This window comes from Ranitomeya imitator, chromosome 1 (genome assembly GCF_032444005.1).
Source record: "Ranitomeya imitator isolate aRanImi1 chromosome 1, aRanImi1.pri, whole genome shotgun sequence".
NCBI lineage: Eukaryota > Metazoa > Chordata > Amphibia > Anura > Dendrobatidae > Ranitomeya > Ranitomeya imitator.
Window position 1 is genome coordinate 912,737,251 of NC_091282.1, and position 16,152 is coordinate 912,753,402.

At 41.0% G+C, this 16,152-nt stretch overlaps 1 protein-coding gene across 1 annotated transcript in view; it reads right to left on the minus strand.

The window, feature by feature from the left end:
- The window catches only part of GC (GC vitamin D binding protein), a 381,762-nt gene extending 365,921 nt beyond the window's left edge, over nucleotides 1–15,841 (minus strand). The window contains exon 1 of the mRNA XM_069745727.1: nucleotides 15,678–15,841. Within this exon, the coding sequence (XP_069601828.1) occupies nucleotides 15,678–15,735 (58 nt within the window). The 5' untranslated portion in view covers nucleotides 15,736–15,841. The remainder of the gene's footprint in view (nucleotides 1–15,677) is intronic.
- Nucleotides 15,842–16,152: the final 311 nt, after the last annotated feature.

Consider the following 16,152-nt stretch of genomic DNA (forward strand, 5'->3'; position numbering starts at 1 on the left):
GGCACGCAAAAAATAAGCCCTCAACCGACCCCAGATGATGAAAAATGGAGACGCTACGAGTATCGGAAAATGGCGCAATTTTTTTTTTTTTTTTTAGCAAAGTTTGGAATTTTTTTTCACCACTTAGATAAAAAATAACCTAGTCATGTTTGGTGTCTATGAACTCGTAATCCATAACAAAGAAGAAGACAGCGCCACACCGGTCAGTGAAAAATGACTTACAGATTTAATCTGCCATCTGCGGCGACGTTTCGGTACAATGACCTTTATCAAGCACTTGCTTGATAAAGGTCATTGTACCAAAACGTCGCCGCAGATGGCAGATTAAATCTGTAAGTCATTTTTCACTGACCGGTGTGGCGCTGTCTTCTTCTTTGTTATGGATTGGACTTTGTAGCTGGGCTGACCCCCTGGCAGTGACATGCGCCACTAAGCCTGTTAAGGCCGTATGGGTGTAAGGTGCGGTTTAAAGCATTTTTTTTTTTATGAACTCGTAATGACCTGGAGAATCATAATGGCAGGTCATTTTTAGCATTTAGTGAACCTAGCAAAAAAGCCAAACAAAAAAACAATGTGGGATTGCACTTTTTTTGCAATTTCACCGCACTTGGAATTTTTTTCCCGTTTTCTAGTACACGATATGCTAAAACCAATGACGTCGTTCAAAAGTACAACTCGTCCCGCAAAAAATAAGCCCTCACATGGCCAAATTGACAGAAAACTAAAGTTATGGCTCTGGGAAGGAGGGGAGCGAAAAACGAACACGGAAAAACAAAAAATCCCCCGGTCATGAAGGGGTTAAGTGACAGGGTGAACAAAATATTAAAATTTTGGGTTCATAGCCAGGAAAATTGGCAGATCTCAATCTATTTTCAACCTGTGATGTGATCAAATTGCAAAAAGTGCCTCAACAAATACAAACACAGAGATTTTAATAAAGTCCAATGATTAGTCAAGTGAGTTAATTTTCCCAGAAGCTGATATCCAGCTGCCAGGGATAAGCGCAGAAATCTTGAAATTTATTGGTCAACACTGTAAATATTGAGTCTTTGCATAAGCTAGGTGTATTTGTCAAAAAAGATCTGCAAGCTAAAAAAACACATAATATACTTACTATACATACAGTCATGGCCAAAACGTGTTGGCACCCTTGAGGGTACATGTCCATGTTCAGGATGGCCGACGCTTAGGACGAAGCGGAAAACTCGCTCTGCCCAAAGCTCCTCCCCCTTTTAAAGACGCGATGATGCCGGATGTGTTCAATGCACACATCCGGAATCATCGCACCCCACACATAGGGCCCTGTGTTATACCTTGCGGCGGCGCAGCATCGCCGCAAGGTAAACAAACATGCTGCGATCTAAAAAGACGCGCCACATGTCCGGAATTGCAGGGCCGCCGGATGCGTGTTACCACGCATAGTGGAGACGGGATTTCATGAAATCCCCTCCACTATGCTGTAACATCTGGACACTGCGTGTTTGATGCTGCATCTCTATGCAGCGTCAAACACGCAACGTTTCTTGAACGTGGAAACATACCCTGAAATTGTTCCAGAAAATTATTGCAATTACAGTATTTCTTCCATAAAATTATTTCAATTACACATGTTTTGTTATACACATGTTTATTTTCTTTGTGTGTATTGAATCAACATAAAAAGCGGAGAAAAAAATGACATATTGGACATAATTTCACACAAAAACCCCAAAATGTCCCAGACAAAATTGTTAGCATCCTCAACTTAATATTTGGTTTCACACCATTTGGAATAAATAACTGCAATCAATCACTTCCTATAACCATCAACAAGTTCATACACCTCTCAACTGGAATTTTAGGCCACTCTTTTTTTGCAAACAGCTCCAGGTCTCTCATAATTGAAGAGTGCCTTCTCCCACAACCAATTTTACGCTCTCTTCAAAGGTGTTTAATGGGATTTAGATGTAGACTCATTGTTGGCCATTTCAGAACTTTGCTTTGGTGTTTGCATGGCACTTATTAGGCTATGTGCACACATTGCGGATTAGGTTTAGGAATTTCTGGTGCGGATTCTGCCTCTCCTGGCAGAAAACGCACCTGCGGATTTGTCGCGTTTTTTGTGCGGTTCCACAGCGTTGTTTGTGCATTTTTGCTGCGGTTTTCTTGCGGATTTGCTGCGTTTTTTACCCCCCCCCCTCCGCTTCTGCAGCGGATTTTCCGCAAAGTGTGCACAGCATTTTTTTTTCTCATTGATTTACATTGTACTGTAAATCAATTGTGGATCTGCAGTGTTTCTGCACTGCAAAAAACACTGCGGATCCGCAGAGAATCAGCAACGTGTGCACATACCCTTATAGCGCTCACCTATCCTACTTACAATTTTCCTGACTAGTCTGAAGGGGACTTCATCAGAGAAAATAAATTCTTTATCTCAGTTCACTTTTGGCCATGACTGTATATATACAGTCATGGCCAAAAGTATTGACACCCCTGCAATTCTGTTAGATAATACTCAGTTTCTTCCTGAAAATGATTGCAAACACAAATTATTTGCTATAATTATCTTCATTTAATTTGTCTTATTTAAAAACACAAAAGAGAATGAAGCAAAAAGAAAAACTTTGATCATTTCACACAAAACTCCAAAAATGGGCCAGACAAAAGTATTGGCACCCTCAGCCTAATACTTGGTTGCACAACATTTAGCCGAAATAACTGCAACCAACCGCTTCCGGTAACCATCAATGAGTTTGTTACAATGCTCTGCTGGAATTTTAGACCATTCTTCTTTGGCAAACTGCTCCAGGTCCCTGATATTTGATGAGTGCCTTCTCCAAACTGCCATTTTTAGATCTCTCCACAGGTGTTCTATGGGATTCAGGTCTGGACTCATTGCTGGCCACCTTAGAAGTCTCCAGTGCTTTCTCTCAAACCATTTTCTAGTGCTTTTTGAAATGTGTTTTGGGTCATTGTCCTGCTGGAAGACCCATGACTTCTGAGGGACACCCAGCTTTCTCACACTGGACCCTACATTATGCTGCAAAATTTGTTGGTAGTCTTCAGACTTCATAATGCCATGCACACTGTCAAGCAGTCCAGTGCCAGAGGCAGCAAAGCAACCCCAAAACATCAGGGAACCTCCACATTGTTTGACTGTAGGGACCGTGTTCTTTTCTTTGAATTCCTCTCTTTTTTCTCCTGTAAACTCTATGTTGATGTCTTTGCCCAAAAAGCTCTACTTTTGTCTCATCTAACCATAAAACATTCTTCCAAAACGTTTCAGGCTTTATCAGGTAAGTTTTGGCAAACTCCAGCCTGGCTTTTTATGTCTCGGGTTAAGAAGTGGGGTATTCCTGGGTCTCCTACCATACAGTCCCTTTTCATTCAGACGCCAATGGATAATACGGGTTGACACTGTTGTACCCTCGGACTGCAGGGCAGCTTGAACATGTCTGGATGTTAGTCGAGGTTCTTTATCCAACATCCGCACAATCTTGCGTTGAAATCTCTTGTCAATGTTTCTTTTCCGTCCACATCTAGGGAGGTTAGCCACAGTGCCATGGGCTTTAAACTTGATGACACTGCGCACGGTAGACACAGGAACATTCAGGTATTTGGAGATGGACTTGTAGCCTTGAGATTGCTCATGCTTCCTCACAATTTGGTTTCTCAAGTCCTCAGACAGTTCTTTGGTCTTCTTTCTTTTCTCCATGCTCAATGTGGTACACACAAGGACACAGGACAGAGGTTGAGTCAACTTTAATCCATGTCAACTGGATGCAAGTGTGATTTAGTTATTGCCAACACCTGTTAGGTGCCACAGGTAAGTTACAGGTGCTGTTAATTACACAAATTAGAGAAGCATCACATGATTTTTCGAACAGTGCCAATACTTTTGTCCACCCCCTTTTTTATGTTTGGTGTGGAATTATATCCAATTTGGCTTTAGGACAATTATTTTTTTGTTTTTTCATTTAAGACAAAATAAATGAAGATAATAATGCCAAATAATTTGTGTTTGCAACCATTTTCAAGAAGAAACTGAGCATTATCTGACAGAATTGCAGGGGTGTCAATACTTTTGGCCATGACTGTATATACATATACTGTGTGTAAATATATATATATGTATATATATATATATATATATATATATATACTGCTCAAGAAAAAAAAGGAACACTACAACCCCTGGCAAAAATTATGTAATCACTGGCCTTGGAGGATGTTCATTCAGTTGTTTAATTTTGTAGAGAAAAAGCAGATCACAGACATGGCACAAAACTAAAGTCATTAAAAAATTAACCATTAATGACTACCACATTTTTTGTTCTTGATTTGTTTTAGTGTTTCTTAAAGCCAGAAAGTTGCCATTTGAAATGAATTTAGTTTTGTGCCATGTCTGTGATCTGCTTTTTTTCTACAAAATTAAACAACTGAATGAACATCCTCCAAGGCCCGTGATTCCATAATTTTTGCCAGGGGTTGTAAAATACTACATCCTTGATATCTCTGAATGAAATATTCCAGTTGCAAATTTTTATTCATTGCATTGTGGAAGGTGTTCAAAACAATAAAACATAACAATTATCAATGCAAATCAAAACGAGTATCCCTTGGAGGACTGGATTTGGAACGATACTCAAGATGAAAATGGAAAATCAAACTGCAGGCTGATCCAACTTCAGTGGAAATGCCTCATGACAAGGAAAAGATGCTCAGTATTGTGTGTGGTCTCCACGTGCCTGTATGACCTCCCTACTGTACATCGCCTGGGCATGCTCTTGATGACATGGCGGATGGTCACCTGAGGTACCTTCCCCCAGACCTGGACTAAAGCATCTGCCAACTCCTGGACAGTCTGTGATGCAACATGACATTGGTGAATGGAGTGAGACATGATATCCCAGTTGTGCTTAATCGGATTCAGGTCTGGGGAAAGGGTGGGCCAGTCCATAGCTTCTCTGCCTTCATCTTGCAGGAACTGCTGACACACTCCAGTCACATGAGGTCTCGCATTGTCCTGCATTAGGAGGAACCCAAGGCCAACCGCACAAGCATATGGTCTTACAAGGGGTCTGAGAATCTCATCTGGGTACCTAATGGCAATCAGGCTATCTCTGGCGAGCACATGGAGGGCTGTGCGGCCCTCCAAAGAAATGCCACCCCACACCAATACTGACTCACTTCCAAAGAGGTCACACTGAAGGATGTTGCAGGCAGCAGATCGCTCTCTACGAAATCTCCAGACTCTGTCACGTCTGTCACATGTGCTCAGTGTGAACCTGTTTCATCTGTGAAGAGCACAGGGCGCCAGTGGTGAATTTGCCAATCCTGATGTTCTGTGGCAAATGCCAAGCCTCCTACACGGTGCTGGGCTGTGGGCACAACCCCCATCTGTGGACGTTGGGCACTCAGACCATCCTCATGGAGTTAGTTTCTAACCATTTGTGCAGACACATGAACATTTGTGTCCTGCTGGAAGTCATTTTGCAGGGCTCTGGTAGTGCTCCTCCTGTTCATCTATGCAAAAAGACGGAAGTAGCGGTCCTGTTGCCGGGTTGTTTCCCTCCTATTGCCCCTCCATGTCTCCTGGTGTACTGGCCTGTCTCCTGGTAGCGCCTCCAGCCTCTGGACACTACACTGACAGACACAGCAAACCTTCTTGCCACAGCTCGCATTGATGTGCCATCCTGGATGAGCTGCACTACCTAAGCTACTTGTGTGGATTCTAGAGTCTGAACATGCTACCATGAGTGTGAAAGCACAACCAACATTCAAAAGTGACCAAAACATAAGCTAGAAAGCATTGGTACTGAGATGTGGTCTGTGGCCCCCACCCCCAGAACCACTCCTTTATTGAGGGTGTAAATAATGCCAATAATTTCCATCTGTTGTCTATTTAATTTGCACATCATCATGTGAAATTGATTATTGTTAATCAGTGTTGCTTCCAAAGTGGACAGTTTGATTTCACAGAAGTTTGATTTACTTGGAGTTACATTCTGTTGTTTAAGCGTTCCCTTTAGTTTTAGTTTTTTTTTAGTTTAACAGTGTGTATATCGTATATATATATATATATATATATATATATATATATATATACAAGCACATACACACACAGAGATAGTATACACGGTACTTATACAATGATACATACATACATGCACTGCTCAAACATAAATTTGGCACAAATAGATCACATTCGGATTTGCGATCGGAAACACGAGCATTTTTTCTTAAAATTGAAAAAAGTCGGTAAAATTCAGTAAAAGTGCGGGAAAATAATTGCATTGCCACTAAAATATTTTAAAGTAGATAATAGATAGATAGATGGATAGATAGATAGATAGATAGATAGATAGATAGATAGATAGATAGATAGATAGATAGATAGATAGATAGAAAGCCGGCAATTTAGCAGCCATGTACACCAGGACCTGACAGGATAGAGTAGATGGATTTCATAGAGTATAAACACATATATACAGATGCCAGTGACACATACATTATATAATTAGTACAGTGTTTGTGCAGCTTAATGTACATGTATTTAATTATGCAGGTAACGAGTTGATTAGGAGCGTCTAACTAGCATGTAGGAGCCAGAACTCTTAATGTTTGGTAGGGGATCACATACTTATTTCTCACTGCAAAGTGCAAATACATTTATATAATTTATACAATGTGATTTTCTGGATTTTATTTTTGATATTCTATCTCTCAATATTACAATTAACCTCACCTTAAAATTATAGACTGTTCATGTCTTTGTCAGTGGGCAAACTTAATAAATCAGCAAGGAATCAAATACTCATTTTTCCCACTGTGTGTGAATCTCTCTCTCTCTCTCTCTCTCTATATATATATATATTTCTGAATTAAACTCCCTTATTAATTGATTCAAGCTTTATCCTAGTTCTGAATCACAAATAATGCAGATCAACACAATCCAATGTCAGTACTAGCTAGTCGTGTTAAAAAAGAGCTGGACAATGTTCATTTTTTTTAGCTGTCCTGAAATTAGACCTTGGAGCTCTATGCAGTCATGGTAACATAAATATTCAGGCTACGTGTCCACGTTCAGGATGGCCGGCGGTTTTGACGGAGCGGCAAACTCGCTCCGCCCAAAGCTCCACCCCCTTCTGGAGATGCGATGATGCCGGATGTGTAAATTGCACACATCCGGAATCATCGCACCCCACACATAGGGCCCTGTGTTATACCTTGCGGCGGCGCAGCGTCGCCAAAAGGTAAACAGACATGCTGCGATCTAAAAAGACGCGCTGCATGTCCGGAATCACAGGGCCACCGGATGCGTGTTACCACGCATAGTGGAGATAAGATTTCATGAAATCCACTATGCTGTAACATCTGGACACTGCGTGTTTGACGCTGCGTCTCTATGCAGCGTCAAACACGCAGCGTTTCCTGAACGTGGAAACATACCCTTATTTGTCAATTGTGTTGCTGTTTAGTCATACAGTTGATTTCCCTAGGGAAAATATTTATTTGCCTACTAACAATAAAAAGAAGTAAAAAAGCAAAGCCATGTTCCTTCTACTTATGACAAGTGCATATTCATGTCTATAGGGTTCTCTGTCTCATACGATTGCCTGATCTAATGCAGTGCAATGCAAAAGCATTGCAGAGTATCAGATCAGCAAATAGACAATGGAAAGCTGAAGTCCTATATTGAGACAAGGTAAAAAAGTAAAACAAAGTTTTAAAAAATTGTAAAAATATTTTTTTTTTAAAAATCAGAAAATAAAGAACAATTTTTTTTTTTTAAATGATACCAATAAATACATATTTTAATGCAAAAACAAAACATAAACAATGGGTGTAGTTTGCAAAATGGAGGAGACATTTGCTCCAAAATCAAATAGTGCTCCTTCCTTGTGAGCCCTGCAGTTTACCCAAATAATAGTTTTCCACTATATGTGGGATATCGACGCACTCAGGAGAAATTTCACAACAAATTGAATGGTCAATTTTCCCCTGTTACCCTAGGGAAAATTAAAGAATTGAGGCTAAAACAACATTTTTATTGAAAGATGTAATATTTCATTTTTTCCCTTCATATTGCTTTAATTCCTGTGAAGCATGTAAAGGGTTAATAAACATCTTGCATGTGGTTTTGAGCACTTTAAGGGATGCGTTTTATAAAATGGTGTTACTTTAGGTTACTTTCTGTTATATTGACCCCTCAAAGTCACTTCAAATGGGATGTGGTCTCTAAAAAAAGGTTTTCAAAATGGTGGAGAATTGATAAATTGCTGATAAATTTTTAACCCTTCTAACTTCCTAACAAAATCAGATTACCGTATATACTCGAGTATAAGCCGAGATTTTCAGCCCAAATTTTTGGGCTGAAAGTGCCCCTCTCGGCTTATACTCGAGTCAAGGTGGGTGGCAGGGTCGGCGGGTGAGGGGGTGAGGGTGCTGAGGCATATTTACCTAGTCCTGGCGATCCTGGCGCTCCCCCTGCAGTCCCACGGTCTTCTGTGCTGCAGCGTCTTCCCCTCTTCAGCGGTCACGTGGGACCGCTCATTAAAAAAATGAATAGGCGGCTCCACCTCCCATAGGGGTGGAGCCGCGTATTCATTTCTCTAATCAGCGGTGCCAGTGACCGCTGATAGAGAAAGAGGCTGCGGCACCGAAGACCAGGCAGAGGGAGCGTCAGGATCGCTGGGACTAGGTAAGTATTTTATATTCACCTGTCCGCGTTCCAGCCGCCGGGCGCCGCTCCATCTTCCCGGCGCCTCCATCTTCCCGGCGTCTGCGCTCTGACTGTGCAGGTCAGAGGGCGCGATGACACATATAGTGTGCGCGGCGCCCTCTGCCTGATCAGTCAGAGCAGAGACGCCGGGAAGATGGAGGCGCCGGGACCGGACGCTGGGAGCTGCAAGCAAGAGAGGTGAGTATGTGTTTTTTTTTTTTTATTGCAGCAGCAGCGACAATGGCAGAGCATCTATGGGGAAATATGAACGGTGCAGAGCACTATATGGGGCACAGCTATGGGGCACAATGAACGGTGCAGAGCACTATATATGGGGCACAGCTATGGGGCATAATGAACGGTGCAGAGCACTGTATATGGGGCACAGCTATGGGGCACAATGAACGGTGCAGAGCACTGTATATGGGGCACAGCTATGGGGCACAGTGAACGGTGCAGAGCACTATATGGGGCACAGATATGGGGCACAATGAACGGTGCAGAGCACTGTATATGGGGCACAGCTATGGGGCACAATGAACGGTGCAGAGCACTGTATATGGGGCACAGCTATGGGGCACAATGAACGGTGCAGAGCACTGTATATGGGGCACAGCTATGGGGCACAATGAACGGTGCAGAGCACTGTATATGGGGCACAGCTATGGGGCACAATGAACGGTGCAGAGCACTGTATATGGGGCACAGCTATGGGGCACAGTGAACGGTGCAGAGCACTATATGGGGCACAGATATGGGGCACAATGAACGGTGCAGAGCACTGTATGGGGCACAGCTATGGGACAAAATGAACGGTGCAGAGCATTGTATATGGGGCACAGATATGGGGCAATAATGAATGGTGCCGAGCACAGTATGGGGCACAGATATGGGACAAAATGAACGGTGCCGAGCACAGTATGGGGCACAGCTATGGGACAATAATGAACGGTGCAGAGCATTGTATATGGGGCACAGATATGGGGCAATAATGAACAGTGCCGAGCACAGTATGGGGCACAGCTATGGGACAAAATGAACGGTGCAGAGCACTATACGGGACACAGCTATGGGACAAAATGAACGGTGCAGAGCACTATATGGGGCACAGCTATGGGGAAATATGAACGTTGCAGAGCACTATATGGCACAGCTATGGGGAAATAATGATCTATTTTTATTTTTGAAATTCACCGGTAAATGCTGCATTTCCACCCTAGGCTTATACTCGAGTCAATAAGTTTTCCCAGTTTTTTGTGGCAAAATTAGGGGGGTCGGCTTATACTCGGGTCGGCTTATACTCGAGTATATACGGTATGTTTTAAAACTTATCTTGATGTGAAGCAGACATGTGGCAAATGACGAGGGATCCCCCTATAATTAATAACAAGCAAACACTATGCAGACAACTGCGAGCTGATATTAATAGCCTAGGAAAGGACCATGGATATTGCCCCCTTCCCCCCCCCCCCCCGGCTAAAAACATCAGATCTCATTAAGATGTGCCAATTCTGGCACTTAGCTTTGCTCTTCCCACTTGCCCTGTAGCGGTGGCAAGTGGGGTAATAGTTGGGGGGTTGATGTCACCATCAGGTTAGTAAGAGAGGTGTCAATTAGACACCCCCATTACTAATCCTATATTTGCACAGTGAATAAAGACACAGCCAGAATAAAGTCCTTTATTAAATTAAATGCAGTGCATTCTTCCCACGGTCCAGAGGTCAATGCAGTTCAGGCTGAGAGGGAGCGCAGTCACCGCTAGTCACTGAAGCTGCTCTCGCAGCACCTCATTCACCACCAGTGGTTTTCAACCGGGACATTCGCATCTAAGCACCGTCCAGGTTGAAAACTGTATATCCCTCGAGATATGGATTACTGCGTGAGACACAATGAAGGACAGGTATGGTACATTATTCGTTTGTTATTTTACTTTTATTACAGGAGATCGAGGGCTTCACTGGGATTATGTGTTTAAATAAAGATGGGAAACCGTGTTTAGCCTTATTTCAAATAAAGGATTTTATTCTGACTGTGTCTCTATTTAACATATAACTATAGGATTAGTAATGGATGGGTGTCTTATAGATGCCTCTCCATAACTAAGCCATAGGCTTGATGTCACCTGAAAGGTGACATCTACTCTACAAATATTACCCCACTTGCCACCACTACAGGGCAAGTGGGAAGAGTCGGGCAAAGCACCAGAATTGGTGCATATAATTAGATGTGCCTTTTCTGGGCAGCTGCGGGCTGCTATATTTAGGCGGGGGGGCAATATCCATGGCCTCTTACCAGCCTGAGAATACCAGCCCCCAACTGTGAGCTTTAGCAAGGCTGGTTGTAAAAAATAGGGGGACCCCATGCCGTTTTTTAAAATTATTTATTTAAATAATTAAAAAAGAGCGTGGGGACCCCTCTATTTTTGATAACCAACCTTGCTGAAAGTGACAGCTGAGGATTGCAGCCCCCAACTGTGAGTTTGGCTGGTTATCAAAAATAAGGGGGAACCCATGTCAGTTATTTTTTAAAATTATTTATTTATAGCGTAGGAGCGGCAGATAAATACCCTCATCTGCTGCTCCTGCTCTCGCTGTTATTAGCGGTAGCAGGTGTCGGATGATGTGATCAGTAGTCCCATCAGCTGACACCAGTGACCAGAGGTAAAATTTATACCTCCAATCACAGCTAAGCATGGGAACTGCAGCTCTTTGGCAGGGATGATTTCACCGCTGATCCTCTATGAATATCGTACATAGGTACGAGTGCTATTCATCAAAACCATGGATAGCACTAGTCTGATTTAAACAATCATACACTTTAGGCATTGGAGCCACAGCTTAAAGGGAATCTGTCACCCCTTTGAGCTTTTTTAGTTATGAATATGTGTATAGAGGTTGTATACAGGTGAAATTTGTCATACCTGTATAACTATGGCCTTGTTAAGTGACAATAATATTTTATAGCTTGGAATTTCCAGGCTACGAGGCAGTCATCTCATAAGCATGACCAAAAATCCTTTTCCTGCGCATTCTGCCTGCCCACTCTGCTCTGCTCTGTTCCACCCCTCTGTGGACAATGTCTTCAATTTTGATGTGCGCCGGTGCCAGAGAGTCACCTTAACTTCTGATCCCAGTGATCTCCGGCAGTAGGTGAATTCTACACAGTGCAGAGGAGTGAAGGCCGGCAGAATGTGCAGGCGTTGGAATTGCGGCCTCAAATAATTTTTACAAAACAAAGCCACATCTAGGAGGCATACAGGTATGACTAATTTTGCCTCTATACAACCTGTATGGCTATGTAAGCAGGTGGCGAGAACCAATACATAATTGGGAATATATTGGCTTCATCAAGCATTTGTGTTTCCCCATGTAATCAAATCTGGACAATATTTGTATACTCCTAGATAATATGAAAGACCAAAACTGTATGCCCATATTCATAACTAAAATAGCTCAAAAGGGTGACAGATTCCCTTTAAGTTACACTTTTGACTGATATACAATATGAATTGTTAAATGAATTTTAATAATTTTTTATATATGAAACGTTATCCCAATAATGATTTTTAGTTCTGTTTTAAACGCAAATAAAATTATTTGAGTAAATAATATTAGGGGGCATAACGAGAACTCTACAGCAACATATTACTTTTTCCTGGACTTTAGTTTCAAACATATTTACTCAGCGTAACTTTAAATATTAACCATAAATTATAAAGGGATGAACACGCAGTTCTGAAGTAACAAAGACGTTCAGTAATTTAAACTTAGGAAACGTATTTTGACATACTATATTTCAGAATTCTGTATTTATAAATGAAGATCCATTGATCACGATTGAAGTCAGAGGCAGAGTAGAGAGTGACTGCAAAAAAGCATTTTTCGCTCTGGGAGATCTGTCCTGTCTGGAATTAAGTAGAGAACCAAAAGCAGGGGCGGACATTCCAGTGGTGCACCAAGGGCAGCTGCACAGGGGCCCGGGAGGTAAGGGGGCCACTTCTACTTCCAAAGCAGGTTGAATTGTGCATTATGATGGCTATTGGACAAAAAAAGGGCCCACATACTGTTTTCTTCTGCTGTCTGTGTTCCCTCCTGACCCAGCGGTTTGAACTACAGTATGTAATGCTTACCCTAGTGATGATAATGAAGGGAAACTTTGCGCTCATGTTCAGGTTTCCTAGCAGATAATTGCTGATCACTGGAGGTCCCAGCACAGGAACACCATGTGATCTGCTTATTATCAATTAACTCTCCTAACAAGTAAAAATTGGGGAACGCAAAAGACTCCAATGTTACATAATGGATGCTGAAGGACTTGTGCCTTCTTTGTTGCTCAGTGGATTTAAAAAGAGATTGAGCGATATAAAGTTATAGCACTATACTTGTCTCTCGGTAAGTAGCTCACTCAATGACTATAATTTATTTATTCTCAAGGCTATATTTGCATATTACGCATACACTGAGGCTTTAGTTTTCTTCCCTCCATGTTTCGCTTAACTATCGGTATGACAACTGACAAGTAATAACCGGCACTTGGAGTGCAGACGTTAACAGCTTCGCAGAGAAGGAAATAAGTGGCAAAATAATTACAATATAGAATTTACAGACGTCAGGTATGCTATAACTAAAAGCAAGGTTTTAAGGCTACATGGCATAATCTGACTTTTCTGCACAATATGATAGAGAGACAATTTATCATCAGTAAAACTTGTTAAAAAGTATAAAAACAGAATTATTCATTTATTCTCAAGGCTAGTTTTACATTACACAAAAGTCAATTCATTGCTTGAGATTTTTCTTCAACATTTGGCACAAAAAGTAATATACTGAACACAGTATACAGCCGGCAATGGGAGGCAAAGCAATAGCAATAAAGATTTCACAAACAACAAAAATGCGGTGACTAAAATCATGGCTACATGGTGTAATGAGATTTCTTTTTTTTTATTTTTGTAAATTATGATAAGCTGCGGAAATACTTTTCATACCGCTCGTCAGCTGCAAAGCCTGGTAAAGCGAGCACAGAAGTGAGACATGTGAAGCCTAGCGATACCAGAAGATGACTAGTTCTATATTGCATTACATTGGGCAGGGTACTTCTAAACGTGACGAATTTCCATTTGGGATCATACACAGAGAATAGCTAAATGTGCACTAAATTTCACAGGCTTTTTTCATTACACTGACGACTTATTGGTCCCTATTTGTTGATATATAGCTAATATCTGCAGCATAAATTAACATTCTATAAATGTGAAATCTAGATGATTTTTATTTTCAGAGATATATCCAATGTATTTGCCGAGTGTGAATATATGCTAATTGAATGATTGCTTTGAATAATAAAGTGGTTCCTGGAAATTGCAAAAGATATTCATGAATACTAGCAAATAGAAAAAAGGGTCCATATGGTGGTTTTCATATCATATAAAGGGATGGCATGCTTTCTCATCGGTGGGGATGACCTCAGCTGATCGGTTTTGCCCTGATGCAATATTTTTAAGCTTTAGTAATAAATTGGTGAAGGTTTATTTCCAAGCGGCTGTATATCTTTCTTTACTTAATCAGAAAGTATCTCGAACTGGGCAAAGTGCACCCTCATTCAAGGTTGATGGTCAGCGGCAGGATGGATTAACTAAAGAGGAAACAATACTAAGTGACTTCTTATCATTCTCAGAGTCACGGAAGTTGCTTAAGTCAGATCTCCACTTATCCGAAAGTGATGTTACATACTCTTGATTAGGGTTGAGCGAAATGGATCGTTCATTTTCAAAAGTCGCCGACTTTTGACAAAGTCGGGTTTCATGAAACCCGACCCGATCCCTGTGTGGGGTCGGCCATGCGGTACGCGACTTTCGCGCCAAAGTCGCATGTCGTATGACGCGCTTGGCGCCATTTTTTCAGCAAATGAAGGAGCGTGGGCAGAGTGATGACATAGGTCTTAGGGGCGTGGATGAGTATTGTCATCTTGTCGCTTGTGCGCTGTAGCGATTTGCAGTGTGTAACACAAGCTTTTCTGTTCAGGGACGGAGGGGAGAGAGAGAGAGAGAGAGAGAGAGAGAAAGTTAGATTTCTCATTGACTTTGCATTGGGTTTCGTGTTTCGGTCGATCCCCGACTTTTCGCTATAATCGGCCGATTTCACTCGACCCGACTTTTGAGATAGTCGGGTTTCGCGAAACCCGACTAGACCCTAAAAAAGTAAAAGTCGCTCAACCCTACTCTTGATATTACAGCATATCAAGAGATAAGAAAAACTTTTTCATAATGCGAATATGAATATTTTGGAGATCATTAAGGGCAATTTCCATGTCAAAACTATTTTACTATAATTAATTTATTCACATTGTTAAAGGGATAAATGTGTCGTTCATCTATGTAAGATTTTATTGTGCCTGCTTCTATAATGCATCGTCATAACAGACAGAAGACGGCGGGAGTGATTTGTTACAGAAAATTTTGTTTTAGATCCATAATCCCTTTTCTTTTTCTTCCAGTATTTGGGTGATAATACTTTGTGCAAAAATGATCAATACGTTAAATTATTGAAATATAATTCTTAAGAAACAGGATGTCACGCACTATTCCCTGTTCAAAATGCATTGCTGACCTGGATTAAATTAACCACAGCTAATCAAAAGTGTAAATTCTTAAAAACAAAAAAGGAAAAGATATATTTTAGAAGATTTGCAAAAAAAAATAAAGATTTATTTTGCATTTAATCTGTATTTAAAACAGTTATTTACCGTTTAAATAAAATATATTAAAAAAAAGTTGAAATCTAAAAGGTAAATAATTTCTCTCTCTTGAATGTCAATTAATTATATTTTGAAATAGCAACTTTACTTATCTGACATGCCACAGCGATGTGACCCACATCTACAGACTTTACTGCACACTGTGATTCATTTGAGACATGTTCATTAAATGAATATATTTCCAGTCAAACCCATCAATTAAATATGCTTCCCTTACCTCTGGGGTCTCCATGGCTGAGAGATATGATGAAAATCACAAAAATCAGTCTCTTCATTTTACTGCCTTACTTCCAAACAGTGTGAGGACACGTTTTACACCTTACACCTTCACTCCAGATTTATATATTTTGCACAGCTCAAAGTAGATGAATGATTAATTTTAAGGCTACAGAGAGGGGTCCGTTCAGCCCTGACCTTTAGATTTAGCATCAACAAGAAGAGCCTAGTGAAAGACAAACAGGCAGAGGTATGCTGTTGTCAAATTTTGCAATCAAAATCAATCATTAACCTTATCAGAAAACAAATGCTCTAATTAATGTCTTTATTTACTTATTAACAAAGAAGAAATGGTAAAAAATGTAATGTCTATAAGAAGCCAAATTGGTTTAAATATTACAATGGCTGAAACCAACCAAAAGGTAAGCATAAAGCTTCTGGAACCCAATCCCAAATTTGTAACAGGGAACCCACCC